The 27,734-nt window shown below is 42.0% G+C and overlaps 2 protein-coding genes across 4 annotated transcripts in view; both read right to left on the bottom strand.

Annotated features, from left to right (window-relative positions):
* The window catches only part of SMC5 (structural maintenance of chromosomes 5), a 65,008-nt gene extending 47,824 nt beyond the window's left edge, over window positions 1-17,184 (bottom strand). The window contains exons 1-7 of the mRNA XM_021380586.1: window positions 16,993-17,184; window positions 15,506-15,647; window positions 14,430-14,482; window positions 7,507-7,669; window positions 6,019-6,153; window positions 4,817-4,957; window positions 2,418-2,579 (exon numbers count right to left, since the gene is read on the bottom strand). Of these exons, the coding sequence (XP_021236261.1) occupies window positions 2,418-2,579; window positions 4,817-4,957; window positions 6,019-6,153; window positions 7,507-7,669; window positions 14,430-14,482; window positions 15,506-15,647; window positions 16,993-17,114 (918 nt within the window). The 5' untranslated portion in view covers window positions 17,115-17,184. The remainder of the gene's footprint in view (window positions 1-2,417; window positions 2,580-4,816; window positions 4,958-6,018; window positions 6,154-7,506; window positions 7,670-14,429; window positions 14,483-15,505; window positions 15,648-16,992) is intronic.
* Window positions 22,708-27,734, bottom strand: part of MAMDC2 (MAM domain containing 2) — a 61,157-nt gene continuing 56,130 nt past the window's right edge. The window contains exons 12-14 of one of the 3 annotated variants that reach the window (XM_021380981.1): window positions 25,020-25,279; window positions 23,914-23,998; window positions 22,708-23,611 (exon numbers count right to left, since the gene is read on the bottom strand). In XM_021380981.1, the coding sequence (XP_021236656.1) occupies window positions 23,550-23,611; window positions 23,914-23,998; window positions 25,020-25,279 (407 nt within the window). In that variant the 3' untranslated portion in view covers window positions 22,708-23,549. Of the gene's footprint in view, window positions 23,612-23,913; window positions 23,999-25,019; window positions 25,280-25,926; window positions 27,731-27,734 lie in introns of those variants that run through there. The other 2 variants (XM_021380983.1, XM_021380982.1) reach the window with 2 other exon arrangements.

Genomic DNA, 27,734 nt, shown 5'->3' with positions numbered 1-27,734 from the left:
ATCTCTACATCACAGTCAAAATATTGGAAAGTAAGCACTGGAAAGCAGTATTAGAACATCCCAGTAAACCTTCTATAAATTGTTTATTTCAAATGTCATATCTCTCCTTCTTTGCATCTTTTTGGCTTCTAGAATACTGCAAAACAAATACACACCGAATTTACTCTCCAAACCCAAACAGAATACCACTTCAGCATAAAGCAAACCTTGCGAACATTTAGCGTTTGATACTCCACAAGTTTAGATGCAGCAGTGAAACAAATCCATTTAAGAGTTAGCCAAAAAAGAGTATAAGACAATTAGGAAGCAAATCTCCCCAGCTTTGCTTACACAGTTCTGTAGCAAATAAGCTATGCTAAGCACCCTCTCTTCAAACTAAAACTAAAAGGCTCACTACTTTGTCATAGGTTTCTGATACTGAGCGCAACTTCCAATTGGAAAGAGACCAATGTTTTTAAGAATTGTGGCAGCAACTGTTTGCAGCAGAATTCCTCCTTCTTTATAACAGATTCTTAAGGATCAGCATAACATTAATTAAAAATGTTAATATAGATATGACTAAAAACATAGCAAGATAAAAGCAGGCCACGAAAACAAAGCTTATCACTTCACAGGAATGTAAGCCCTTTCAGTGTTATGACAATAATTATAACTTCCAGCTGTTAAATTTCCTCTAAGGAAAAGCACTTACTATTTAAAAACAAAGAAAAATAACAAACAAAAAATCCCATAACAAAGACAACAAACACACACCAACACAAAAAAACCTGATGAGGTTCAACAAGAGCGAGTGTAGACTCTTACACCTGAAGAGGAATAGCTTCACGCAACAGTACAGGTTAGGGGCTGACCTGACCCACTGGAAAGGAGCTCTGCAGAGGACTTAGGGGTCCTGATGGACAACAGGTGGGCCATGAGCCAGCAGTGGGCCCTTGTGGCCAAGAAGGGGCCAACGGTATTCTAGGGTGTATTACAAAGAGCATGGCCAGCAGGTCGAGGGAGCTGATCCTCACCCTCTACTCTGCCCTGGTGACGCCACATCTTCTGTACTGGGTCCAGCTCTGGGCTCCTCAGCTCAAAAAAGACAGCAACCTTCTAGAGAGAGATCATGAGGGGCCTGGAGCACCCCCCACACAAGGAAAACCTGAGACACCTGCGACTGCTCAGCCTGGAGAAGACTGAGAGGGGATCACATCAACGCTTACAACCATCTAAAGTGCAGGAGTCAAGTCATGGGGCCAGGTTCATTACAGTGGTACCCAGCGACAGGACAAGGGGCAGTGGGCACAAACTGCAGCACAGGAAGTTTCATACAAACATGAGGAAGACCTTCTTTACTTCAATGGCAACAGAGCACTGGAACAAGCTGCCCAGAGAGGTTGCAGTCCCCTTTTCTAGAGATATTCAAAACCCACCAGGAAGCTTTTCTGTGCAACCTACTGTAAGAAACCTGCTTAAGCACGTGGGTTGGAATAGATTATCTCCAGAGGTCCCTTCCAACACCTACAATTCTCTGTTCCTGCAAAATGCTTCTGAAGTTTCAGACATTCTATGTGCTGTTTCACAACAGCAGATGCCATAGGCATTTTCATACCAAGTCCTTCGATCTCATCAGTTATCTTCAAATATAACTAATTGCAGCAAATATTCTTATATTATTAGTTAACTTTGGTTATCCATTAAAGACTTTTACAGCCTACACATATAATCACTTCTGCAGAGTGATTGGGTATGTGATAGTTAAGTCCTACCGTGAATTACAATTATTTACTATTTGTCATACAAGAATTGTAATTTTTCAGATCCCTAGAAAGAAAAGCTATCCAAAAACCAGACACAGAGCTGTAAAGCATAGGCAAGCTAATCGCTTAAATTCTTTGCATAATAATATTCACAACTGATATAGGACTATTGTCTACTAAAAATATTATACCCTTCTTATGCAATAAAGGTGAAACACTGGAGAAGAGCTGTTAGACCAGAAAAGTTGCACTTTAGCCTAAATTATCCACCAAACTGGGCACATTTTCAGAAGATACAAAGAGCATCCACAAGCTAAGTACAGATCAGATGAAAACACACAACAGATTAAATTTAGTTATCTCACTTAGGGAAGCTGTTAATATGATATCCCTTAAGATTCTGACAAAAAAATACAAAGTGTGCCTATTCTTGCAATGCCAGGAGTAGACTTTCAGAGTGGATGCTTAAGGTTTATTAAGAAATGCCTTCCTTAAGCTTTCCTGCTTTTTGCAGAACAGTGATGTGCAGAAGGCAGAACCAATGATAAGAGTACTTCAAAAAATTATTCTAAAACACACTATGGCACACTAGGAAGAAAGATGCTACTGTTTTACACTTTACAAAGCTTAACAATGAACATCTGAATACTTAAACTGAGAGCTTAAAATACTTACGACATTTCTGATCTTCACATTCAGACTATTATAAAATTCTTCCATTTCTTGCATTTTTTTTGTCAGTGGAGATTGCATTTCCTTCAGATTCTTCAGTTCCTCCTTGGCCTGGTCTCTCTTTTGTTTTACATCCTCATGCTGCTGACGAACAGTTTCATATTCCTTGAAGGAGTTGCAAGTAAAATAATTAAAGACTTTTGTCTTCCATTCTAATGATGCTTCAAAATTTCATTTAATTGAACAAAAGTTTTAAGAGAAATATCTCAACCAGAAGCCAGTACTAGGGTGACTACTTTAGTAATCCTCCTGTTACTGGTCACTATGACCAAAAGATACAGAGATCATTTAGTCTTCGATGAACAACGTGCACATTTAATAGTTCTCAGGTGGCAGATAATAGCAGAAGAAACGAACAATTTGCCTGAAAAATCTCTTCCTCTAAGTCCATCCAGGATTAACGCAGAAAAAGTAATTATCTAGCCCATGTATATTTTGAGCATTAATTAGGCTAAGTTCTCAAGCTAAGAAGCAAATAACCACAGAAAACTCTAGGAGAAAGAAAAGGATAGTGCTAGACAGGTCAGAGCTAATGTTACCATGTAACATTACAGTAATCTCAAGTAAGGCAGGGGAAAGAGAAGGAGAGAGAGAAAAAACTTCACAAAGCAGACATGGAAAAAACAAAACAAAAGAAACAAAAAAACACAAAGAAAACTTCCACCATTGTCTACAAATACCAAAGAAGTCAATATACAGGGAGTCCAACTGGAGAAGCATTCCAGAGAAGAAATGGAAAGCGGTGCAGTTACCAAAAAATGCTACTACCAAGAAGCTGGGAATTCTGGGAAATAAGGTTGTGTCATTACTAAAAACAGTTTTTCATGTTAAATCATCTGGAGAAAAGAAAGGGAAAAAACAAAAAACATGAGGTCCAATGATTGTTATACGTTTACAAGAAAAAAAGAGATATTCAGAGGAGCAAAAGGAGAAGGAAGAGATATGTGCCAGTGGGGGTACAGAGGAGGAAAAAAGTGTGTTGGATTTGACAGGCATGGAAGAAAGCCTCTGGTCCTCTGCGTAAGCCCAGATCATTCTAAGCTTTTCAACAAAACAAAACAGAATAGCATACAAGCTCCATCTGTAAGAACTATCTTCACATTATCTACCACTGGATTGGACTTGCATGGCAAGGTTTGGTAGGTGGGGACTGTAGCGGTGCCAGCCTCTGTGAGCAGAGCCAAGCACTGCCCTATGTCAGATTGGAGCCAGCTCCAGCTGCTCCAAAAGGGGCCCACTGCTGGCCAGAGCTGAGCCATGACCAACACTGGGTGTGCCTCCGAGAGAGCAGGCTGAAGAAAGGCAAAAACTGCCCTGCAACAGCAGCCAGAGGAAAGGAGTGAAAAACTATGAGAGAAACAGCCGTGCAACCTCCAAGGTCAACGCACAATGAGGGCAGGAGGTACTCCAGGCATGGAAAAGAAGTTTACTGCATCTCAGAAGAGGTCTATGGAGGAGCAGCAGGCTGTCCTTCTGCCGTGTGGTGCACATCTCCACGTGCAGCCTGTGGAGGAGCCCACAGTGCAGCAGTGAATGTGGCCTGAAGGAGGCTGAGCACATGGAGAGCCCCAGAAGAGGCAGGCCCTGGCGGGATGGAGCTACAGCCTATGGAGAGGAACACATGGTAGAGCAGGAGGTATAGGGGAGCTGGTGCCCATCAGGACTTGTGGTGTAGCAGTGCAGTCCTGAAGGATGGGCCCCGTGGTAGGGAGCCATGCTGGAGAAGTGCGTGGAGAGCTGCATCCTGTGGGAAGCCCACGAAGGATTAGTCTGGGAAGGATGCCATTCCATGGGATGGACCCCATGTGGAACAGGGGAAGGGAGTGAGCACAGAGGAGCAGCAGAGATGAAGTTACAAGCTCCCATTCCTCTGTGCTGCTCAGGGGAAAGGAAGCCAATTTTGGTTTGCTTTTATCTTCTCACTGCTGTAGTCTGTTAGCAGTAGGCAGTACATTACATAGAACTCCCTTACGCTGAGTTTGTTTTGCCAGTAACTGCTGAGTGATCTCTGTTCTCGTCTCTTCTGAGGAGGGGAAATGGGAGAATGGTGTGATCAAGCTTAGCTGCCCATCAGTGTGAAACTACCACAGCCATCACTTTTTCTTAGTTATTTAATTAGTCTACTTGTAAACATACATGATTAATTAAAAAAATCTATTTGGTCTATTCAGTCAAAATTTCTTCTTTGCAATACCCATTTCTACACATTTGAAAAATACTTGCAGAAAGCTGCTATAACCTAATTTAATGCTAATTCCTTTAACACACCATAGTTCTAACATTGCTGTATTAGGAAAATTAGGTTAGGTAAGAGAATCACTGAGTAGAAAATTAAAACTTACCACCCAAGGTCTTTTTCTCTGAAGCATATCAATTAGGTCTAGATGACGCTTGCATTCATGGTATCTATCAACATCTTGTTTGTATCGTTCAGCCCTCTGTTTCATTTTTTCCAAAGAGTTAACTTTGTCTTTGCATACATTCTGTAAAAATACACATTTTCATATTTTATAGTATCTACTCCATGAAAACCCATTTCAGAAGTCATCTATACCTCACCTGAACATTAACTATGCCAAAATTTAACATTAGAGGACAATTCAGTACAGCAGTAATTACAGGGGAAAAATACAACTGGAATTGTCCAGTTTTTTCAAGTTAATTGATCACATGCTTCCTGTGGAAACAAATGTAAGTTAAATCTGGAGAAAACCTTTTAAAATTTTTGAAGTTTCGTGATGGATTTCATCCCTACAGTTCAGGTTGATTCCGCTACACACGAGTAGCAAAAATACTTGCGAAAGATCTGTAACAGAAATAATAAGATTGGTATTTTGAAGTGCTATGTTTGAATGGAAGTGCACATGTGTGTGCATAAATGTAAGAAGGAGTGGAACAAAGGATTAAGAAAATCACCTGTACTGATAACAACAGCCATTATTTCCACAACATGGCTCCCAAGATACCACTCCCAGCACTGCAAAACATGTTATTTCTGTAAAGATTACAAAACATGAGCTCCGGGAAATTCACAGCACAGATGAGTGTTAGGGAAAGACCCTGTGTGCTAACAGAAGGACAACAAGGTTGCAGCATATCACATATGCTGATCCTTTTCCTTTAGTTTGTTACAATTTCAAGGCAGGAAAAATGGGCTAAGAGGCAACAATCTCATCCATAACCTATGGAAAGCAAGATTAAAGCAAATGAACACTTCTTCACAGCTTATGGCTCCTAAACAGCATAAAAGGAATGTCCAGAAAGCAGTTACTGTCAGTCTAGGATCCCAGAAAAATCACGAGGACATGACAGCAGGCATCCCTTGTCCTTCATGTGCAGAAGACTTGCGTTCATGGATCTTACCACTTGCAAGCTTTAGAGTGAATGAGATGTGAAAGATGTGCACTGCTGGGTAAAATCAACTTACCACAGACTTGGCAAATAAACAACAACCTGTAAAAAATCTGTAAGATCTCACATTAAATTTTATTATGTGATTTTCCCTACAGTCATTCATCTTCGTCTATACAACATACATGTTTACCTCTAGTTCTCTTTCTTTTTCTTTTAACTTTTTCAGTTTACAGTGAAACTGATACATTTCTGGAGGACCAATGGATTTTTCAGTGGCTTCAAGCAATTCAATCTTGCTCATTCTTGCAAATTCTCCAACTTTGTCCTGCAAAACAGTAACATACAAAGAAACAATACAAGTACAGCAGTGGTTGAAATAGCACAGCACAGTAATAATGGAATTAAAAACAGCAACCTACTTCTCACAAACATCAGCTAACTTACAGTTATCTACCTAATAGTCCAGGTAAAGTTAAGTACAGGACAACTACCTGACTGAAAGGCAACCTAATCCTCCTTTACACTTGTAAGATTTCATACGTGGTTTTCTCTGTGCCGTTCTGGCATAATTTAAATTCAAACCCTAGCTTTTAGTTGTTATTTCAGCAGTTGAGGACAAGGGTTGGCTCATCAATTTTGAGCTGGCTATTTCTTCTGAATGGAACAGTTCACTTCAGGAAATTTATGTTTTTCAGCCTGTCTTCTTGAATACACTTCTCCTTGAAGAGATGAATAAGCAAGACTGGCCAGGTTCTGACAAGGTTCCCTCTTACTATCGTCCATAAAGATCCCCACAAACTAGAAAGGGGCAGAACTATCTGCACAGAAACTCTGAACAACATAGCCATCTGCAAAGGAACTCTGACCTTCCTGACCATGTATTCAGGTACCAAAGCAGTGTGTAGTCTTCTCTCTTTCTTAGGAGCTATCTTGCATCAGGAAAATTTTACTCTTACAAACATTGATTCTGAATACCCTTAAGACCTACCCTACACTCAAGAAACTGTTGAGCCATTGAAGTTAACATAAAGGCTGTATTAGCAGTTTTTGTTGCAACTGAAAGGTCACTAAACAGGGCTGCTTTCTGAAAGAAATCCAGACAACTCTTCCCTTCACGTACCAACTACAGAATCCAATCCTGAGGAAGTGACTAGTTACAAAGAGAGAAAAACACATGCAGAGACTGACAGGATAAGTCAGGGATGCAGGAGTGCAGGAATGCTGCAGGTAAGGGCACAAAAGCAGTGCCTGACCTCGACATTTATACCATTTTCACTACAGCTTTGCTGAAGTGTTTAAGAACACCTCTACAGTAGCAGTGAGAGGACAAAGAGGCAGCAATGCTACTAGCATTGTTACACATACAAAAAACAGAAAAACAAAACAAAAAACAAACAAACAAACAAACACATGGGGAACATCAGCTGCTTTCCCTTAGGTCTCAAAAAACAAATGAAGACGGCAGGTAAAGACTGTCCAGTCAGTGAGCTTTAAAGGTCACATAGCTCCTTCTTTCACCATCACAAATATTAGTATCGTCCCCCTCTCACCTTTTGTATGGTCTTATTAAACTGCTGAAATGCTGTAAGATGAAGAAATAAGAAGCTACAAAACCCTCTGAAAAAACAACACTCCATGCTCCCTCCTTATTTTCAAAATATTTCAAAATATTTCATACCTGAGGAAGAAATTGGCACAAATTGTCCACCTGGATATTTAAGGCTGCAACCTGCTCCTCTACTGTTTTCAGGGTTGCTAGTTTCCTGTTGATATGCCATGTTGATGTGTTGGTCACTACTTGAATCTCACGTGTGATAATGATATTCTCAGGTACCTTAAACCTGTTAAGTAAAAGAAAGTGTTTATACTTTTGAGAGTATGCAAAGCTTACTAAATGCCAAAGTATGCCAGTTAGCACATTAAAAACTTATCTGATACTTCAATATTTAATAACTGAATCGTAGTGGAAGAATAAGATTTTGTTTCAAATAATATCCAATACTTTAATGATGAATTAATCCTACTGTATCTCTGTTGCAACATGGAAAGCAACACAAATATATGCAAATCTCAGCTCAAAAGTAGTTATTTATATAAATGACATATTCTTGCTGATCATATGAACAATTTAAAAATTGTTTATATAAACCATTCCATTTGTAAAAACATAATTTTTATTTGAAATTGTAAGCATTAAAATTGGTACACAGGAGGTTTAAAATCACTAAATCCTTACAGTGAAAAATATTCATGTACACAACTCCAACAAGAAGCCGTGTATATGTATTCCACCTGGAAGCAAAAACCGCATCATACTGAATGAAAATATCAGTCTGTTTTCATTTCTCACTTTTGAAGAACTGCAATGATGCACCAACTACCCATTTAGTTCTCTACTTCAACACTTCAAAAATTTAAGTCAGGTTAACATCAGGAACATATGAGCAACAAGATAGTCATACTCTCAAAATCTTGGTCAATGTTTCAGTTTGGAAATTGTCTAGTGCCTGTTCAGCTTATTTTTAAGCTGTTACGAGCTTTAAAAGTAAAGAATAAAAGCTCGTAACATTTTGGAGTCCACGTACTTCTAGAGATTTTAGGAATAGAGATGACAATAGAAGCAAGTAATTTAGCAAGTGGAATATGTGCAGTAACAACAGGAACCTACTTGTTGAGGACTATATGGATCATTATTTCCTCACAACCATCTATTTCCACATTTTAATATACCAATCTTCTTCAAAAGACCTACAGATCCACACTCCTTCCTTTTATCAAATTAAAAATCATTTTAAAAGGCTCTTGATTTCAGTTACCATTCAAGGACTATGTTTAACTAATATTTAGAACTCAAATTTTAAAATTCCTGTCAACAAATTCACCTGGGGTCAATGATGAACGAGTGTAGAGTTTGTGGCTAAGAATTAAGGGGCGGGATAACATAGGTGACACTGCTGTGGGTGTGTACTACAAGCCACCTAACCAGGAAGAGGAAGTTGATGAGGCCTTTAATTACCCCAGTATTTGTTGGATAAGCAACATAGCAAGGCACACACAGTCAGGAGGTTCCAGCAATGTGCTGAAGATAACTTTCTGTCACAGGTGGTGGAGGAGCCAATGAGGGTGTGCTGCTTGATCTTGTTCTTACTAACGAGTACTAACAAGGAAGGGTTGGTTGGGGATGTGAAGGTTGGGGGCAGCTTGGGATGCAGTGATCATGAGATAGTGGAGTTCACGATCTCGTGTGGAAGAAGCAAAGCAGTAAGTAGGATTGCTGCCCTGGATTAACACCCCTAGAACGTTATAAGGTAAGGGGGCCTGTGAGAGCTGGTTAACACTCAAGCACCACTTATTCCGAGTTCAAGAAATCAAGGAAAGATGGCAGGAGGCCTGCACGGATAAGCAACAAACTCGTGGATAAACCAAAAGGAAAGGACGTCCACAAAATGTGGGAAAAGGGCCTGTCCACTTGGGAAGAATACAGCAATGTTGTCAGGACCTGTAAGGATACAACAAGGAAGGCTAAAGCCCTCTTGGAATTAAGCCTTGGAATTAAGCCTTGCAAAGGAGGTAAAGGACAACAAGAAAGGTTTTTTTTATGTATTTCAACAGTAAAAGGAAGTCTAGAGAAAATGTGGGTACCCTACTAAATGAGGTAGGTGCCCTGGTAATAGGGGACACTGAAAAGGTGGAGAAACTGAATGCCTTCTTTGCTTTGGTCTTTACTACAAAGACTGCCCCTCAGGAATCCCAGACCCCAGAAGTCAGAGAGGGAGTCCAGGAAATTGAAGGCTTCCCTAGGGCTGAAGAGGAGATGGTCAGAGAGCATCTAGCCAAAAATCAGTGCACACAAATGCAAGGGCCCCGATGGGATGAACCCATGTGTGCTGAGGGAGCTGGCAGAGGTAACTGCTGAACCACTCTCTATCATCTTTGAAAGGCCTTGGAGAATGGGAGAAGTCCCTCATGACTGGAGGATAGCCAATGTCACTACAGTTTTCAAAAAGGGACAAGGAGATCTCGGAAACTACAGGCAAATCAGCCTCACCTCCATCCATGCAAAGATGATGAAACAGCTTGTACTGGATGCCATCTCCAAGCAATTGGAAGAGAAGGTTATCAGGAATAGTCAGCATAGATTCACGAAGGGGAAATCATGGTTGACCAACCTGGTACCTTTCTGTGATGTCATCACTGGCCAGGTAGATGGGGGGAGAGCAGTGGATGTTGTGTACCTTGACTTCAACAAGGCGTTTGACTCCGTCTCCCACAACATCCTTGTTACAAAACTTAGAAAGTGCGGGATGGATGAGTGGAAGGCAAGATGGACTGAGAACTGGCTGACTGACAGCTCAGTGGTTGTCATCAGCCTGTAACTAGTAGTGCTCCTCATGGGTCAGTGCTACATCCAGTCCTGTTCAACATCTTCATCAGTGACCTGGATGAAGTGACCTGGATCAGTCACTCGCTGCAAGACTGCTGATGATAAAAAGCTGGGGAGAGTGGCTGACACATCAGAAGGCTGTACTGCCATTCAACAAAATCTGGACAGACTGGAGTGTTGGGCAGACACGAATAACACAAGGATCAGTAAGAGCAAGTGCAAAGTCTTGCACCTAGGGAGGAATGGCTGCATGCATCAGTACAGGTTAGGGGATGACCTGGTGGAGAAGGTCCTCTGAAGAGGACCTGGGTGTCCTGGTGGACAACAGGTGAACTATGAGCCAGCAGTGTGCCCCTGTGGCCAAGAAGGCCAGCTTTTCCTGGGGTGCATTAAATACGAGCATGGCCAGCAAGTCAAGAGAGGTGATCCTCCCCCTCTACTCTGCCCTGGTGAGGCCACATTTAGAATACTGTGTCCAGTTCCAGGCTTCCCAGTTCAGAAAAGACAGGGATCTCCTAATAGGAGTCCCCAAACAGCCGCAAGGATGATAAAGGGCCTGGAGCCTTCCTTATGAGGAAAGACTGAGCACCCTGGGTCTTTTCAGCCTGCAGAAAAGCAGACTGAGGGAGGATCTGACTAATGTTTATAAATATTTAAAGGGTGGTGTGAGGCAAACGAATGAGGCCTGCCTCTTCTCAGTGGTGTGTAGCGACAGGACAAGAAGGAATGGCCTAGAGCTTGAACACAGGAACTTCCATACAAACACGCAGAAGAACTTCTTTATGGTAACGGTGATGGAGCCCTGGAACTGGTTCCCCAGAGAGGTTGTGGAGTCTCCTTTTCCAGAGATATTCATGACACATATGGATGCCTATCTGTGAGACCTACTGCAGGGAACCTGCTTTAACAGGTGCACTGGACTCAATGAACTTCTGGAGGACCCTTCCAACCCCTGCAATTCTGTGACTGCTCTTCCACTCTAGTCATTCTCTTTAATTACCTCCTATCAACCAGACAAAGTCTGAATTAGTCTGCAACCACTGTAGCAACGTTACGTCTTAACATACTACAAGTCTCTCTTCAGACTTTCAAACAATACAACAATTTAGTATCTATGCTGAAAAAATCATACTGTCCAACAGAAAGATATCCTACCTCCTGACCCACCACCATGTATCCAAAGAATGACCATCTTGACAACTCCCACGAGAAAAAAAGTCAAAGGATTTTTTTCAAAGACCTGTTCCAGCATGTATTTTTCTTAACACAATTCACATTTTATACAATTTAATTAGGGCAGCCAATTTTTATACAAATTAACTATGGATTGGAATTACTTGATTAGTTCTACACTCAGCGCAGACAAAGACATCAATCTAAGGATTATAAAAAAAACATGTTGCTATTGCTGTTTCAAGTTAATCTCCACCAAAAAACAGCCACTGAGGAACTGTTAGGATAGGTTCTCATTGTTTACATTTAGTTCACCACTAAATACAGGCAGCACGTGCTATTATCTTTTAACTGTCAGTAAACATAAGTTACTGACCTAATTTTACAGACTAACTCTGAATTATATTTCAGTTGTTCTATCTTGTGTAAGCTTACCTAGAAGACTGTACTGCCAGGAATGAGTCAGATCTAATTTTTGCCTTCTGTTTTGTTTCAGGAAGTAACATTTCCAGTAAGAACACAGAAGAACCCCTCATGTCAGCATTACCAGTACAAGCAAATGCAGAATACTTGAGTTTTAGAATTCAGATCACATTCATTTTTTGTTTTTTCCTTTAAAATCACAGGGAGCAAGCTGGCTGGGCTGGTTAGCAGGGCTTTAAACTACATATGATGGGGAAAAGGGGTGTACTGGGTGACAGAGAAGAGTGTGGGAGCGCTGTCACCTTGGGAGGCGGTAGGGGAAAACCCCAGACTTGTCCTGGAGGTATTAGGGAGGGCTCCTCCAAGAAGGCAACGAGGCCAATAGCCCAGCTGAAGTGCCTCTATACCAATGCATGCAGCATGGGAAATAAACAGGAGGAGTTAGAAACCGTGGCACAACTGGGAAAGTATGGCCTAACTGCTATCACGGAAACATGGTGGGACAAATTCCACAACTGGAATACTCTGACTAAGGGCTACAGGCTTTTCAGAGGGAATAGACAAGGTAGGAGGGGTGGGGGAGTTGCCCTCTATGTTAGGAAGTGGATAGATTGCGAAGAGCTGGGCCTGAGAAACAGCCACGATCGGGTTGAGAGCTTGTGGATTAAAATCAAAGATCGGTCCAGTAAAGGGCATCTAGTGGTTGGGGTCTGTTACAGGCCACCTGATCAGGGGGAGCCTGTTGACGAGGCCTTCTTGTTTCAGTTGCAGGAAGGGCTGCACTCACAGGCTCTTGTCCTGATGGGGGATTTCAACCACCTGGATATCTGCTGGGATACCGGCACGGCGGGCGGCAGACAATCCAGGAGATCGCTGAAGACTGCTGAGGATAACTTCCTGGTCCAGGTATTAGAGGGACCAACCCCAAGTGAAGCCTTACTGGACCTGGTGCTCACCAATGCAGAGGAGAGCATTACAGAGGTTAAGATTGGAGGCAGCCTGGGCTGTACTGACCATGCTCTGGTGGAGTTTGTGATCTTGAAGAATGCAGGCCTGGCAAAAAGCAGAGTCAGGACCCTGAACTTCAGGAGAGCAAAATTCCGGCTGCTCAAGGAATTTCTGGATGGGATCCCCTGGGAAACTGTCCTTAAGGGCATGGGTACAGAACAGAGCTGGCAGCTCTTAAAGGACACCCTTCTGAGAGTGCAATGGCTCTCCATCCCCCAGCAGAAGAAGTCAAGCAGGGGAGGCAGGCGACCAACGTGGCTGTGCAAGGACCTGCAGCTTAAACTGAGGGGAAAGAGGGAAATGTACAGGAATTGGAAGCAAGATTGTGTAGCCTGGAGGAATACAGGGCTGTTGTCCATGTGTGTAGAGACAGGATTAGGACAGCCAAGGCACAGATGGAGCTGAACTTGGCAAGGGATGTGAAAAACAACAAGGGGTTCTGCAGGTACATAGGCAGGAGGAGACAGGCCAAGGAGAATGTTCCCCCTCTGATAAAAGATAATGGAGAGCTAGCTTCCTCAGACATGGAAAAAGCTGAGGTACTCAATGAGTGATTTGCCTCAGTCTTCACTGGTGGTCATACTTCCTATGTCTGCCAGGACCCTCAGCCTCTAGGGAGGCTGTGGGGGACAGATTCCATCCCACTATAACAGTGGAACAAGTCCAAGACCTCCTCATGCAATTGAATGTCTGTAAGTCCATGGGGTTGGATGATATCCATCCTAGGGTTCTGAGAGAGATGGCTGATGTGGTTGCAGAGCCGCTCTCCATCATATTTGAAAAATCATGGCTGTCCGGCAAAGTCCCCAGTGACTGGAGAAAGGGAAACATTACTCCCATTTTTAAGAAAGGGAGAAAGGATGACCCGGAGAACTACAGGCCGGTGAGCCTCACCTCTGTGCCTGGGAAGATCATGGAGCAGATCCTCCTCAAAGACATGTTAAGGCACATATGAGACAAAGAGGTGATCCGAGACAGCCAGCATGGCTTCACCAAGGGCAGATCTTGCCTGACCAATCTGGTGGCCTTCTGTGATGGAGTGACAGCATCAGTGGTCGAGGGAAGGCCGACGGATGTCATCTTTCTGGACTTCTGCAAGGCCTCTGACATGGTCCCTCACCACATCCTTCTCTCCAAATTGGAGAGGTATGGATTTGAAGGATGGACTGTTCGGTGGATTTAGAACTGGTTGGCTGGTCGCAGCCAAAGGGTTGTGATCAATGGTTCTATGTCTGGGTGGAGGCCGGTCACGAGTGGCATCCCTCAAGGCTCAGTCTTGGGACCGGTGCTCTTCAACACCTTTATCAATGGCATAAATGATGGTATCGAGTGTGCCCTCAGCAAGTTTGCAGATGACACCAAGCTGAGCAGTGCAGTCGATACAGTGGAGGGAAGGGAAGCCATCCAGAGGGACCTGAACAGGCTGGACAAGTGGGCCCATGTGAACCTCATAAGGTTCAACAAGGCCAAATGCAAGGTGCTGCACTTGGGCGGGGGCACTCTCAGGTATTTATACAAACTGGTGGAAGATCTCCTTGAGAGTAGCCCTGCAGAGAAGGACTTGGAAATAATTTCATTAAAAATGTATGAGGAAATATAATTTTACTACTTACAGTTCAATTTCCACTAGACCTTTCATGCAGCCTTGCTTTACAAAGAGAGCAACCTACAAAATGAATTACAGAAATTATTATTGCAAAATAACACTGTTTTAAAATTTAATCTCTCACAAAAATATGCATTTGTACTATAGAGTTGCTGTAATGGTATATGTTATTGAAAACCTTACGTTTCCCCTGGAAATTACCTGGTATTACCTAAAAATAAAGGAAGATGCTATTAACTTCCTCTTTAAATAACAGCATTAGGACTTGTTCCACAGGTTATTTTCTGGTCAATTTAAACCTTCAGAGCTGAACAAATTAGAGCCAGCAAATCCACAGAGATGAACAATTTCAGGGAACAAAGGCAATACAAACCAAAGACACTGCCACATGTTAATACTAGTGGCATAGAAGTATATAATCATAAGAACTTCAACACAGTGCTGCCCTGTAGGCAATTTCCATATCTACCTTAGAGAAAAGATAGAGCTATTATCACAGAATACACACAATCACTTAAGCAACCAGATCAAATGCTCCCAAGAACTACTGAAATATATTTCATTTAACTGAAGTAGCCAAGAAAGCAAGAGAAAAAACTTAAAAAAAACGGACAATACAAATAAATTTCCTATTCTAATGTCACCATACAATCTCTTGGAAGAAAAAATGATGAACCCTAAACTAAAATAATAATAGCATAACTGAAAGTCATCCAGATTAATGGCTCCAGGCGTTTATAAAACACTCTTAAACACATCAAGGAAAACTTGTTTCTGTGGGTGGCATTCTCCTACACCGTGGAAGTCAGAAATCAGTCATCTTCAGATATAACATTTTCCCTATTCAGGTTGCAGTACCATTTTTTAATTCTGACAAAATGATCAGTACTTAAGTAAGGAAATCACTTTGGTAAAAGCACTCATCTCTGGCCCAGGTTATTCTACAGCTTCAACACCTTATATTTTTTACAAAAACAAAGCAAATCAAGGAAAATGGTTCATTCATTCCTTTCCCCTCCCTGCTGGACAATGCTCTTGATGAAGTTCACATTAAACATGAAAATCAACAATGTTCATAGTCACCTTTTCAGCTCGCCCTAAGAAAGAAGGTTTTCCAGCCAATCCCAGACAGATGGCACAAACAATGCTTGACTTTCCTGTTCCATTAGCACCTATAATCATGTTCAAGTTGGGTCCCGGACGTACTTCACAGATGTCATATGTTCTGGAAGGCACAATATTTTTTTGATAAACAATATGTCATCTTAAAAGAAAATTACTTTCTCAAAACCATTCTGATTACATTAAATATGACAGATCATAATTTTAAGAGATAGACTCATTGTTCAAATATTACTTTATAAATAAACCCGAGTGAAAACTGACACTCCATTAAAACACTGTAGAATAAATTCCTACCTGTTGGAGCACTTATGACAACTTTCTTCAGAACAAATGGCTACAAGGAATGAAATATAAGGAAATATAAGGAATGTGAAGGGCTTGGAGAATACACCCTATCAAGAGAGACTAAAGGAACTGGGGCTCTTCAGTCTGGGGAAGAGGAGGCTGAGGGGAGACCTCATTGCTCTCTTCAAATACCTGAAAGGTGATTGCAGTGAGAGTGGAGCTGGTCTCTTCTCACTGGTGACAGGTGACAGGACAAGGGGAAATGGCCTCAAGTTGCACCAGGGGAGGTTTAGGTTGGATATCAGGAAAAAATTCTGTACAGAAAGGGTTGTTAAGCACTGGAACAGGCTCCCCAGGGAGGTGGCTGAGTCACTATCCCTGGATGTGTTTAAAAACTGTTTGGATGTGGTGCTCAGGGACATGATTTAGCGGTGGGTTGTTAGGGTAGTATGGTTAGGTTGTAGTTGGACTTGATGATCTTGAAGGTCTTTTCCAACCTGAGCAATTCTATGATTCTGTGATTCTATGATCCAGCCCCAAAGAGTGACAGCTCCTATTAACTTTACTACAACTTCATAATATCCACTTAGTTGCCTCTAACTGCAGTCACAGAAGGAGATGAAAGCCGTACGATACATCATGGGTTTGCAGTTCCGCAAGAAGTCTTTGGGTTCTGCGGTACTCCATGCTGAAGGCTGGACGTCGTCCAGTAGATTTCATTTCTTACAAGAACCAAAGACCAGGCCCCAGCAATCAAATTCAAGGCAGGCTAATATGATCAGTAATGCCCTACATCTATAACAAGCTCCAGCATTCGTAGTCCCGTTCACACCCCGTACCACACACAGAGAGGAAACAAGGTGCTGCCACCAAAAAAGGAACAGCAGCGTTACGCAGCCCCTTCCCCAGCCGGCTCACCTCGCACGCGGGCACCGCAGCACCTGCCGTCAGCGGGGGAGGCTGCCCCGCGCCCGGCCCTCCCGCCCCGCAGCCCGCCCCGGCCTCACCACCGGAGGACAGCGCGCCCCGCGCCGGCCGCCGGCCGCCGACCTTCGTCCCCAGCGCACTGCGCACCAACAGCCCCGGGCGACCCGCGGCCAGCGCCAGCTTCTGAGCTACTGCACGGAGAAGAAAGCCAGGCCGCCCGCTCGCGGACTCACAGGAAGTTCTCCATGTAGATCCTGACGATGGAGCCCTCCACGAAGCGCTGCTTCGCGGCACGCTGAGTATCACAGAGGCAGAGCTGAGAACCGTCCACCCGCAGCCGCCCCTGCACCGCCATTTTCCCTCAACTTGCCCTCCCGCAAGCGCGCGCCCCGCACCGCGCTCCCATTGGCGGGACGGAGGCAGGGGGCAGGGCACACGCGCTAAAGCGAGGGGGATCGCTCATTGGCAGGCTCAGCTGCGGCCAGGCTTCCGATTGGTCCGCACCACGCCAGGCTGGGGCCCATTGGCTGGGGGATAAGAGAGCCCGTCCGAGCGCAGGCATTGCGCTCGCTTTCGAGACGGGAGGATGCGAGGGGCCGCGCCCCGCATGCTGCAGAAGGCGGGCGGTGCTCGCGCGTGTAGGCAGCCGCGAGTCGCGGCCGGAGGCGGGGGGAGCTGCCCCATCCCGCCTCGCCTGACTGCGCCTCCCGGCGGGCACCGCGCTGAGGGCCGCGGCCCCGCGCCGCCATGTTCCTGCGGCTGCCGCGCGGGGTCTGCCCAGCCGACGCAGCCTGACGGAGTCGGCGAACCCCGGGGTCACCTGCCGGCCGCGGCCCCACGTCCGTCGCCGCCTGCTGCTGCCGGACGTCTTACGAGAAAGCAGCGCCGGGCCGTGGGAGGGTGCTGCTCGCGGCCGTGCCGCCAGGTGGCAGCTGCAGGCCGAGAGCTCTCGAAATGCCTCTGTTACTTTATATATTCTTGTCTCAATAATGTGCGGACTGTTGTGGGTATGGGCTGGGATGTCAGTCCTTGGATCCGTTCACTCCTGATGGGCCGAAGGGAGTGGAGGCAGTAATGCTCTAAACCTTGCATGGGAACTGAATCAGGGATTTCTGAGAGTTTTGTTGGAAATATCCAAATAATTTATCAGGACGGTATCTCTGATAAAAGCAGATTTTATTCGCAATTGCAATGGCAGGCGTCCTGTAAAAAGGAGCGCACCTATGGACACAGTATGGCAGCTTTTGTACCTTGTTTCCCCCCCTTGCCTACCCCCTCCCCCGTTTCCCCATTGGCTGGGTACTCCAGGTTCACCATCTTACCAAAGCTTTACATTTGTTAATTACATTCTGACGCTTGTTAATTCAGGTGTTATCTTGTGCCAGTCGGTCGCCATCCTGCTGCTTCCAAGATGTCTCAGTACTCTCCTTATCGTGTTGATACGGTGATTTTCTCCAAAGCCTTTTCCATTCTGTCGAAGGATGCTTCTTTTGTTAAACAAAGAGCACCGAGGGGGGGATGCCAGGCCTTCCCGATGCCTCTGTAGGCACTTCCTTGGGCATGTCATGACTTGTTCTCTGGTTCCATCAGTCTCGTGCAGGATATTTGTACAATGTGTATGACAAAGTGTAACATATTTTCGTGCTGGCTATACATAAATTGTTGCTAGCTTCTTTTTAATCAAGGACCCAAATGGCAGCAGAGGCCATGGAATCAAGAAAATTCTTATCTTGTTCTAATGTAGAAACAACATTCAATTCCCACAGTTTGGAACTACACTGATCCGTATATACCCCTTCCTCAGTCTGCTGAATGAGGGATAAGAACCTTTTTGTTATGTCTCTGACCTTTCTCAGTGTTATGGGATCATTAACGGAAATACTGCTCAAGGAATTCCATGGTTGTTGGAAAGCGTATGAGTTTTGATAAGAGGTGCGTGTTATGTGTTGGGGCTGCCTTTCTTATGGCTCCAGAAATGGAGATCCTCTGTGTAACCATACTAACAATGGTCTTAGATGAAATAACGTTTGCATAATTTTCAGTGGCATGCGGCAATAGAACAAAAGGGGCATTGGGCAGAACCTGAAACAGAGGAAGTTACATGCAAACCTGAGGAAGAACTTCTTTACTGTCAGAATGAGTGAGCACTGGAACAGGCTGCCCAGAGAGGTTGTGTAGTCTCCCTCTCTGGAGATATTCACAACACACCTGGATGCCTACCTGTGCAACCTACTGTAGGAAACCTGCTTTTGCAGGGGATTGGATTCAGTGATCTCTAGAAATCTGTTCCACCCCCTGCAATTCTGTGATTCTGTGATTTTTGTGGGGGCACTCCACACACACTGTCTTCTGAAAGATCTACCTCCACAGAATCAAATTCATTTTGTAGACTATCAACAATACATGGAGTTGCCAAATCAGTAGATATATATATCACACTATTTGGATTGGCTTGGGAATGTTCAAATGGAAAATTTTATTCATATTTAACATTGGAGCAATATGCAGGGTTGAATTATACCGCACCTTAGAAACAGATACGTCAACAAGCCAAGTCCCTGTCCAAATGACGTAGGTGGGCAATATACAAAGTTGACAGGGAATCTCTTTGATATTTGAAAACATATTTGCCTCGTCTACTACAATGAAAAGACACCGATTTGTTTTAGAGAACGTAACCTGAAAGTCTTATCAAATTAAACAAGACAGGCTTTTGGGGAATTAAACTCACAAGTGCAATGAGTATCAAAAATGTCATCACAAAATGATTTATACTTGGTATATTACTTAAGGAACAGGGAGTGTGCTGCATGTTAAACTTAACTAAAGGAGAATGTTGTATTACTATCCATAATGACACTACCTGAAGCTCATGTGAGGATGAAAGAAATTGCTGATAAGACTCCTGAACTGTTCCAGTCCCTCCAACCAAAAGACTGGTTTGATGGACTCTCACTCAGATCCTGGTTCTCCAACATTTTACAGTCTCTGGGACTGATGGGGTGGGGAAAATGGCTGCCCCAAATCGGGCTAGCCTTGCTAACAGGGTTTGTGTTCTCGATAATTGGCATAGCTATTGTTAGATGTGTGATTACTTGGTTACTTTCTTCAGTCTCTTCTCTCTTTACTCCTTCTGTCTGTGAATATCACCACTCCTGAAGATGAACATTAGACTCTTTTCTTTGTTACTCACTGTTAAGCCACCAGGTGATGGTAAGAGACCAATGGGGAACTTGACTCAACAACTTGAGTTCAAGTTGAGTTGAAGGCTGGGGAGGTGGACCAGGTCCTGCCAAGGCAGGGCAGTGAAATGTTTTACCTGTGTCCTTTTATGGCCACTTACTGAGGAGGAGGTGCACAAATACCAGAGACCCTTGCTGAAAACTCCCAGATCTTCTGGAACCCCTAGCTGTGCAGATGCGAGGAAGTTGCCACCTCGTAGGCAGCCTTTGACCAACTGGACTACATAAAGCTGGACACACATGTTCTGCTCTCATTGTTTGACACACAGATCAAGACCCAACTCAAGACAACACTGGACCTGAAGATGTGGTGAAAAATCTCTTTCATTCTCCTCTTACCCTCTTTTCCTTTTAATCTCTTTTTCACTTGTTTCTTTAGTAGCTGTTGCCTAAATGTGCCTTGAAGTAGTTGGCTAGGAAATAACACCTGTTCCGAAGTACCCTTCATCCATAATGTTTATTGTTAGAAAGTTATCTTATTTTGGCTCAAGGTAGCTGACCAATCATGGTTGGAAAGTTCAAGAAATTGTTTTGTATTTTTCCTCTGAGTCTTTGTCTCACTATGACGATCTCTTGCCCCCTGCCCACCAGGGAGTGCCCTATTTGCAGAATTCCAAAGATTTACCTTCCTTGCAACCCACTGAGTGGGATGGGACAAACCTTTTGACTCATGTATCACGCTACAAGAGGAGCATGCTGTCTTTATGGTTTTACCTTACATGGTAGTCCTTTTGGAGCAGTGGGTGTCCTGAACGTGCACTCACACTCACTTCTGAGCTGTGCTCAGATCCAGACTGATAAAATGCCACATATTTAGCATTCAGTTTGTGCTGTCTTACTGAAACCTCATGATTGTAAACTTGAGTTTACATTAAGTTTATTTTGACGTGACACAATATTCATCCAGAATAGTTTGATTTACATTGATATAAATCTAAAGTAACAGTGATATTTTTTGTTGTTTTTCTGTTTCCACTGGGGCAAGTGAGATCAGAATTTGGTGCTCTTTTTAAAAAGTAGTAAGGATAATGACAAAATGTTAACTAATGAAAAACATTTAAGGAATATAAAAGACTATTATGTAAGAGGGTATTAGAAGACTTTTTCCTCTGCTTTCAGGACAAGTTCAGTTCCACTGACGCACAACTCTGCAGTTACAGCAATCAAATACAAGCTTTCTAGTGTCTGAGGTGCTTTAGCAGCTTTTGAAGTTTTCATAGTCATGCTATGGATTGTGCCACAGCTGGGCTCAAAGCAATTACTTGTGGGTTCTCTAGTTGCTTTTGAAGAAATGTTGGGACAGCGAGTAGACTGAGTGCAGAACAGTCTCTGGACTGGTTTTCCCCCTTCTGTGCTCCCTGTACAGCTACTGCTGCAGTGAGAGAGCAACAGAGACTACACAAGAATAGATCCAGGGCCGAAATCAGGTGCATGGGGAGTTTTGTAATTGGGCAGAGCTAATGGAGTGTTTTCACATCACCACAAAACTGAAGTTTGCTAGTAGAGAACATCTTCCCTGTTTTTCAGGTGTTTTACTGCCCTTCTTTCAAGGGGCTAGACTGAAAATTCCCCATCCTATGGACTGATAGTGATTTAAAGCCATTTTTCAAATTCTCCCTCCATTCTTTAACTCTTGCAGAAGCAGAAATAGGTGGAAAGCTGCTGTGGGATGAATATTGTCCTCACTGATGTCTTCAAAACAGTTGTACCAGTGAGGTCCCTACAGAAGCACTGTGAGCAGAATAGAGTAATTTGCTTACGTTCTCATTCGCAGCAGTCTAAAACTGATTACTTTGGTGGAAGGAAGCAGAGCTACATGAAGATGTTAGAGACAGGAATACGATAGTTACACCTTCTGCTTAATTTTCTTATATAGAGAGAAGTCCCATCAGAAGCATGGAGAACCACCAAACGTGGTGATTTTAATGACTTCACTTTCATTTTTTTTTTAATATAAATTATTTGATCTGAATGAGTGTTGATACCAAAACATAAGCTTTATAGAACAATTGTAAAACTGTCTGAACTTTAGGAAACAGTCCACTGATTCTGCTTGGTTTTATTTTCAGAACATAACAGCAAGAACGGTGGTTGGTAACCAGCTGGCAGCAGGACTGTGGGTAGCTAGGATAGGCAGTTAAAATGTCACTTCTTTTGGGGTCTTTCTCAGTCTCTGGAAAATAAACTGTGTCAACATGTCAATCAGTAAACCAACATATATGTTATTACTGAATGTATTTTATTGAACAACCTCTTGATTTTTTTGTGTGTCACCAAAATGAAAAGCCTAGCAGGCTAGTTTTTAAGTGTTTTTTTTTTTTTTTCTAAGCGCACTCTGTACCTCTCCATATAACAGGCTTTGGGTGGAGGGAATGTAAACCATTCATAGAAAAATAGAAACTTGATCCAGCATGTCCCATGTGCTGCTGATACTTAAAGCCAATTAGAAATGCCACATCCTCTGTTCTGAAAGGATCAAAGACTATTCCTGTTTTTCAGGGTGCCTACCTTGCAGAAACAGCTTGAATATTAGAATCACTTCTATGGGTCAGTACCGGAATTTCCTGTAGTAGATTGGACCACTTTCCGTCCACTGTCTTACACAACCCATGCTCTTCATTTTTTCACATTCACAAAAACAAATGCAAGCTATTTTATTAAGTTCAGATATTCTTCATTGCACTAATAACTAGAGCCTGAAGCAGACAATTTTCAAAGTTATATTTTATTAGGAAGTTTTAATATTTTCAAAACAAAACTTTAAACACAAATATAAAAGAAGTATTCAAAATTAACAAGTTGTGTGAATTCAATATCTTATTAATATAAATGCAAGGCACTGTGGCTGGGTAAAGTGTGAGTACATTCTTTGTGAGTGTACAAACTTTTATTTGGCAGTAGGTTACCCTGATTTATACTGAAACACGAGAAGAGAGCTTCTTATTGCTAAGGATGACAAATATATTTGTTACAGTAAAATACAAAAACACAAAAATTACCAGCAAAGTGTTAAGAGTTTCCCAGAGAGAATTGTCTTATGAATAATTGCACTTAGCCTGTAGGATATTAGTAGTATCTAATAGTATTTTCTTTATTCTCTTAAAGTATTTATTATTTCCTTAACATAAAGCCATTCTGTACCCAACACAAAACATTCACTGAATGCAGATTTAAGATAACACAATATTAGATTTTAATTGTGCACCTTTATTTTCCTCTTTTTACCTATATACCAGAAAGATTTACACAAAAAAAAAAGCACTAAAATACTGTGTGGAATGATCTGTGCAAAATGGGAAGCCTTTATATAGTAGTTGATAACCTCATGCAAAAGAGAAAAAAATACAAATTAAAAAACAGTCTAAGAAGCCCTGAGTCAATAATTTCATTGCAAAGGCAAGGAACATGAGTGCTCTGTGTTTTTCCTACACTTGACTGCATATCCAAATGAGTCCAGTCTTTACTTAAAGCACATTTTAAAACAGGCAGTTGTGCAGTTTCTCACATAAAATCTTTCTGTGCATTCCACTCCTTCCAGCAGACTGTATTTAATACTCAATTTCATTTAGGCTGTCTGGATAGCCTGATGAGAATTGAATTTCTTCCACTTCTAGAATACAAAAAGGGGAAAATACTGTAAATATTTGTATTTTTTCATATATAAGGCAGAATACAATTACCATGTTGGACTGAAAACAGCTTTTTAGAAGTGCTACAAGATTTTTACTAGACCAAATTCTGAAGAATGGTTTCGCATTAGTATAAGTTCTACATGAACAGCAACATACATAACAAATACAAATCCATTCAGAGGGGCTTCAAGAAAAGGCATATCCCCTGTCTGAGTACAAAGAAAACACTGTGTGACTTGCTAGATGCCTCCTAAAAAAAGCAAAGTAAACTTAAACTTACCTAAACAGGGTCCTGGTTGGAACAGAATATCATCAATAGCTGTGTCACTTCTCATCGACACCCCACGGATTGCTTCAAAAATAATCTGTAAAGATAAGACATAGGTTTTCATGGATACCCCACCTAGAAGGAAAGACTGAAAGAACAATGCCTCCCCCCCAGAAAACATGCAGTCTGTTCAGGGATCTAGTGTGTCCTGAAAGTCTGGTTCTTGGAATAACAATTCTATCCTCCATTAGCAGACTAACTTCCTTGGTCACAGACTTTGGGGATATATTATGCTGAAGGAAACAGATTTGTTCTCACTGTTTGGAAGGATACTTCTCTATTATGAACCACTGATAAATTTACTCCAATGATGTAATATGCCTATTTTCCTTTTTGGCTCACATGTATTGCCATGTGTTACTCAAATGAAAGCCAGGAGAGAAAAAAAAAACATTCTGTTGTGATTCATCATTCCTGATGAAACTAAACTTGCTTTTTAGTAAAAGTTTAGTAGTCTTCTGGCCAGTGCTATTTCAGTCAGCATCAGTTCAGTTTTCTCCTTGCATCATTCCTTGCCTTTGCTGCCACCTTAAAAAACCACGCTGCAAGATGCAGCCTTTTTATCACAGCTTAGCGACAATATCATATTTGGCCAGGGCTTTAGATGGTGGAAGGAAAACAAATGGCACAAGTGACCTAAATACAATCTACCACTACTGACAAGAAGTGATGGAAAAACAACACTTAAATAATTTTAAAAAGTAATTCTGAGTTAATGAATTAATGAACATTTCATTTAACTCTAGGACGAGCCTTCTTAGAGAGGGAGCTGAAGCCCCATGCCAGTTCAAGAGGCATTTAAATAATGCCCAGAATAACATCCTTTAACTTATGGTTAGCCCTGAATGGGTCAGGCAGTCGGAATCAATGATCTTTGTAGGTTTGTTCTGTTCTGTTCTCTTGTTTTCCATTCCAAGATTATGAAGTAATTCAGCTTGTTCAGAAGCCCACTCATTCAGTGTTGTCTACATTTTTTTAATACAACTCAAAACCTGGATTCTAGCACATAGTTCAGCTTTACCTTCCATTTTGACTGCTTTGTGTTTGTTTTCTCTTACCTGGTAGTTTCTATCACTTTCATATTCTATAAGTGCCCTTAGCCACGAGATGCTTTGTTCCCCTGTCCTCCTCCACAAAGGAATCTCTTCATCATCACCTTCTCTTTTTAGATAAACACTTAATAATCCAGTCCCAGCTCCATACATGTGGTAGAAAAATGTCAAGCATTGTTTTCCAGAGGTCCCTCTTAGTGATCTTGAAATTAGGTATGCCCTCTGTCCATAGACCATGTCGGATGCCTCTATATACATGTAGTATCCTTAAAAAGACACACAGTCAACTATTAATAAAGAAGAATACATTCTCTCAACCTGTTAGTTATGCTCAATGTGCTCATTACACAAAAACCCATGACTGAAATTTTTGAGAAGGAATACTATGTTATAAACTATTTGCTGTACTTGTGAACTGCAGTACTTGTGATACTGTAATAGTTGTCTATTGCCGTAATTGAAATGTTTGTGAATGCTAATATAAGAACACTAAGAAAAAAACAACCATTTTATATCTGGTGAAATACACAACATCAGAAAGCAATGCAAAGTAAGAAAACAAACCATATTTGTTCTGAAACCAGGAATATGCTTGTTTAGGCTATGTTTGGAGCCAGTGCTCTCAACAAAGCAAATGAGCAAATGAACTGAAATGCCTCTTTAAATCAGATATGACATCAGTAAAATTTTCCTTGTGTGATCAAGATGCAAAGATATGAGTGAGTAAAAGCAGATTATCTAGAGTCCACAAATGAGTGAGAAATAAATAATAAATTCTGGTCTTTGGAAAAATCAGTCATTACTTACTGGTAGACAAGTTATTCCCCATGCCTCCCTGAGATCCAACATTTAGTATTTCCAGCTAAGGAAAGGTCCAAGCTGAGGTGTATCTTAAGACTGAGAAACATCCCCACATCCCACCTGCTGCTCATGGCAGCTGTTTTGTGCTGTGAGACGTACACCCCAGCAGGTGCTGAATCCAGATTTTGCAGCAACCCTTCCTACAGCCCTGCTGCTCCCTACTGGTCGCGCTGGAGAGGAAATGCTGTCCTTCTGCCACCCCAATTGCAGGACTTGAGATGGACCCCAGCAGGGAGGAGAATCCTGAGGACCAGTGAAGCAGGAGAATGCCTGAGAACAGCAAGATCAGCTGGTAGATCTGTCTCAGGATCCTCAAAGCCCTGTTACCTAAGTAAACCCATGCTGAAGTCATCTTCTAGGCAGAGCTGTAGTTTGGTGGTCTGCAGCACTAGGGAGAAAGGGTGAAAAGGATGAGTATCTGCAGCTGCAGATCTGTAAAGAAAAGACCACTTGGTGCGGTGTGTTTGAGGATTCCCAAGGTTATTTATTCCAAACCTAGAGCAAGTGACTCCGTGAATTTTGATATTAACTATGCTTGAGAGTTATTAGAGTTAAAAATCAAAACCTACGGCTCATACTACAGCATAATAGAATACCTTGCCTTTAGTTCTAAGGCCTGAATCATGTTATAAACTGTTGGAAAGGCTATATTAGCTTATTAGCTCTTTTTTTGTGAATTCTAAATCCACATATTTTTACAGCATGTTTCACTGCCAACAAATGCATGATACAAGGAATAAATGTTTATGTTGCTGTAAACATGTTCTCCTGTCACAGGCAAACCTTAAAAGATTCTCTTGCTTCACCAAGAATACAAACTATCAGTCTCCAATCTCAGAATGCTTATTAAAATATATAAACTGAAAATGGGTCTGAAGTCAGTTTCTGCCTTAGAAATTAAGAAACACATTCCTTTCCTTCAGCAAGAACTCTTAATGTGTTACTCCTGTAAGGAGATGGATATTGTCTTTGGAAACAGGAGTGCTAGAATATTGAGTATTTGAAAGAAGAAAAATGGTATTACCTAGGGAATATCCACAGGAAAAGACAAAAAAAAAAAGTAAACCTGAATGTTGAATCACTTTACAGAACTGAGTTTCAGTTACCTATGAAAACAATTGGTGCATCAATATTTTTCATGTGATTTATTCCTTTTAGCTTGTATTATGCAGAAGAGACTGTAGGTGGTACAGACATGGCCTACACATGCCTCTCCAAGAATGTCACCCACATTTCAAAAAAACCCTCTCAAATAAACTTCAAAAACTATTAGGAAAAATTCTCACTTACTTCGAGGTTTGTTATTACACACCTACTTGATGTAGAAAAGCTGGACAGTGTGGGTAACGAAGACTTATAGAAAATTTGTCATTTAAGTCACTTCCTAAATATGAGTTTTTCAAATACTGCATTGGGAAAGTGACAAGAATGTCAAGATTCCCTTTTGAAAATCATTCCACAGCACTAAGGTATCACTGCTGGGAGAATGTTCTTGTTTCACACTTAGACTACATTTTTCATTTGCATCACTTAGCCAATAGAGCTGGTGAGAATGTGCTCAGGTTTGCAACTGAAGCTTCTCATTTTTATTTCAGAGCATGTAAGAGGAATTTCAGGCTTTAAAACTTATCTATGAAGTTATAAATAATTCTACCTAGAATCTTCCCTGTTTATAACTGACAGTGGAAGTATGTAACTTCTTGGCACTCTGAAATTTCTACACTATATGAAACATTCCCATCTGCATTCCCAATTCCACATGCAGGATTTTGGCTGTACGGCCCCAGACATCACAAATCTGTCTCTGTAGCTGATGTCCATACTCTGCTGAGGGTGCAGCTGTAACACAGATTTTCCTAG

This window comes from Numida meleagris, chromosome Z (genome assembly GCF_002078875.1).
Source record: "Numida meleagris isolate 19003 breed g44 Domestic line chromosome Z, NumMel1.0, whole genome shotgun sequence".
Classification (NCBI taxonomy): Eukaryota; Metazoa; Chordata; class Aves; order Galliformes; family Numididae; genus Numida; species Numida meleagris.
The sequence above is the reverse complement of the archived record's forward strand: the minus strand, read 5'-3'. Positions and strand labels throughout refer to the sequence as shown.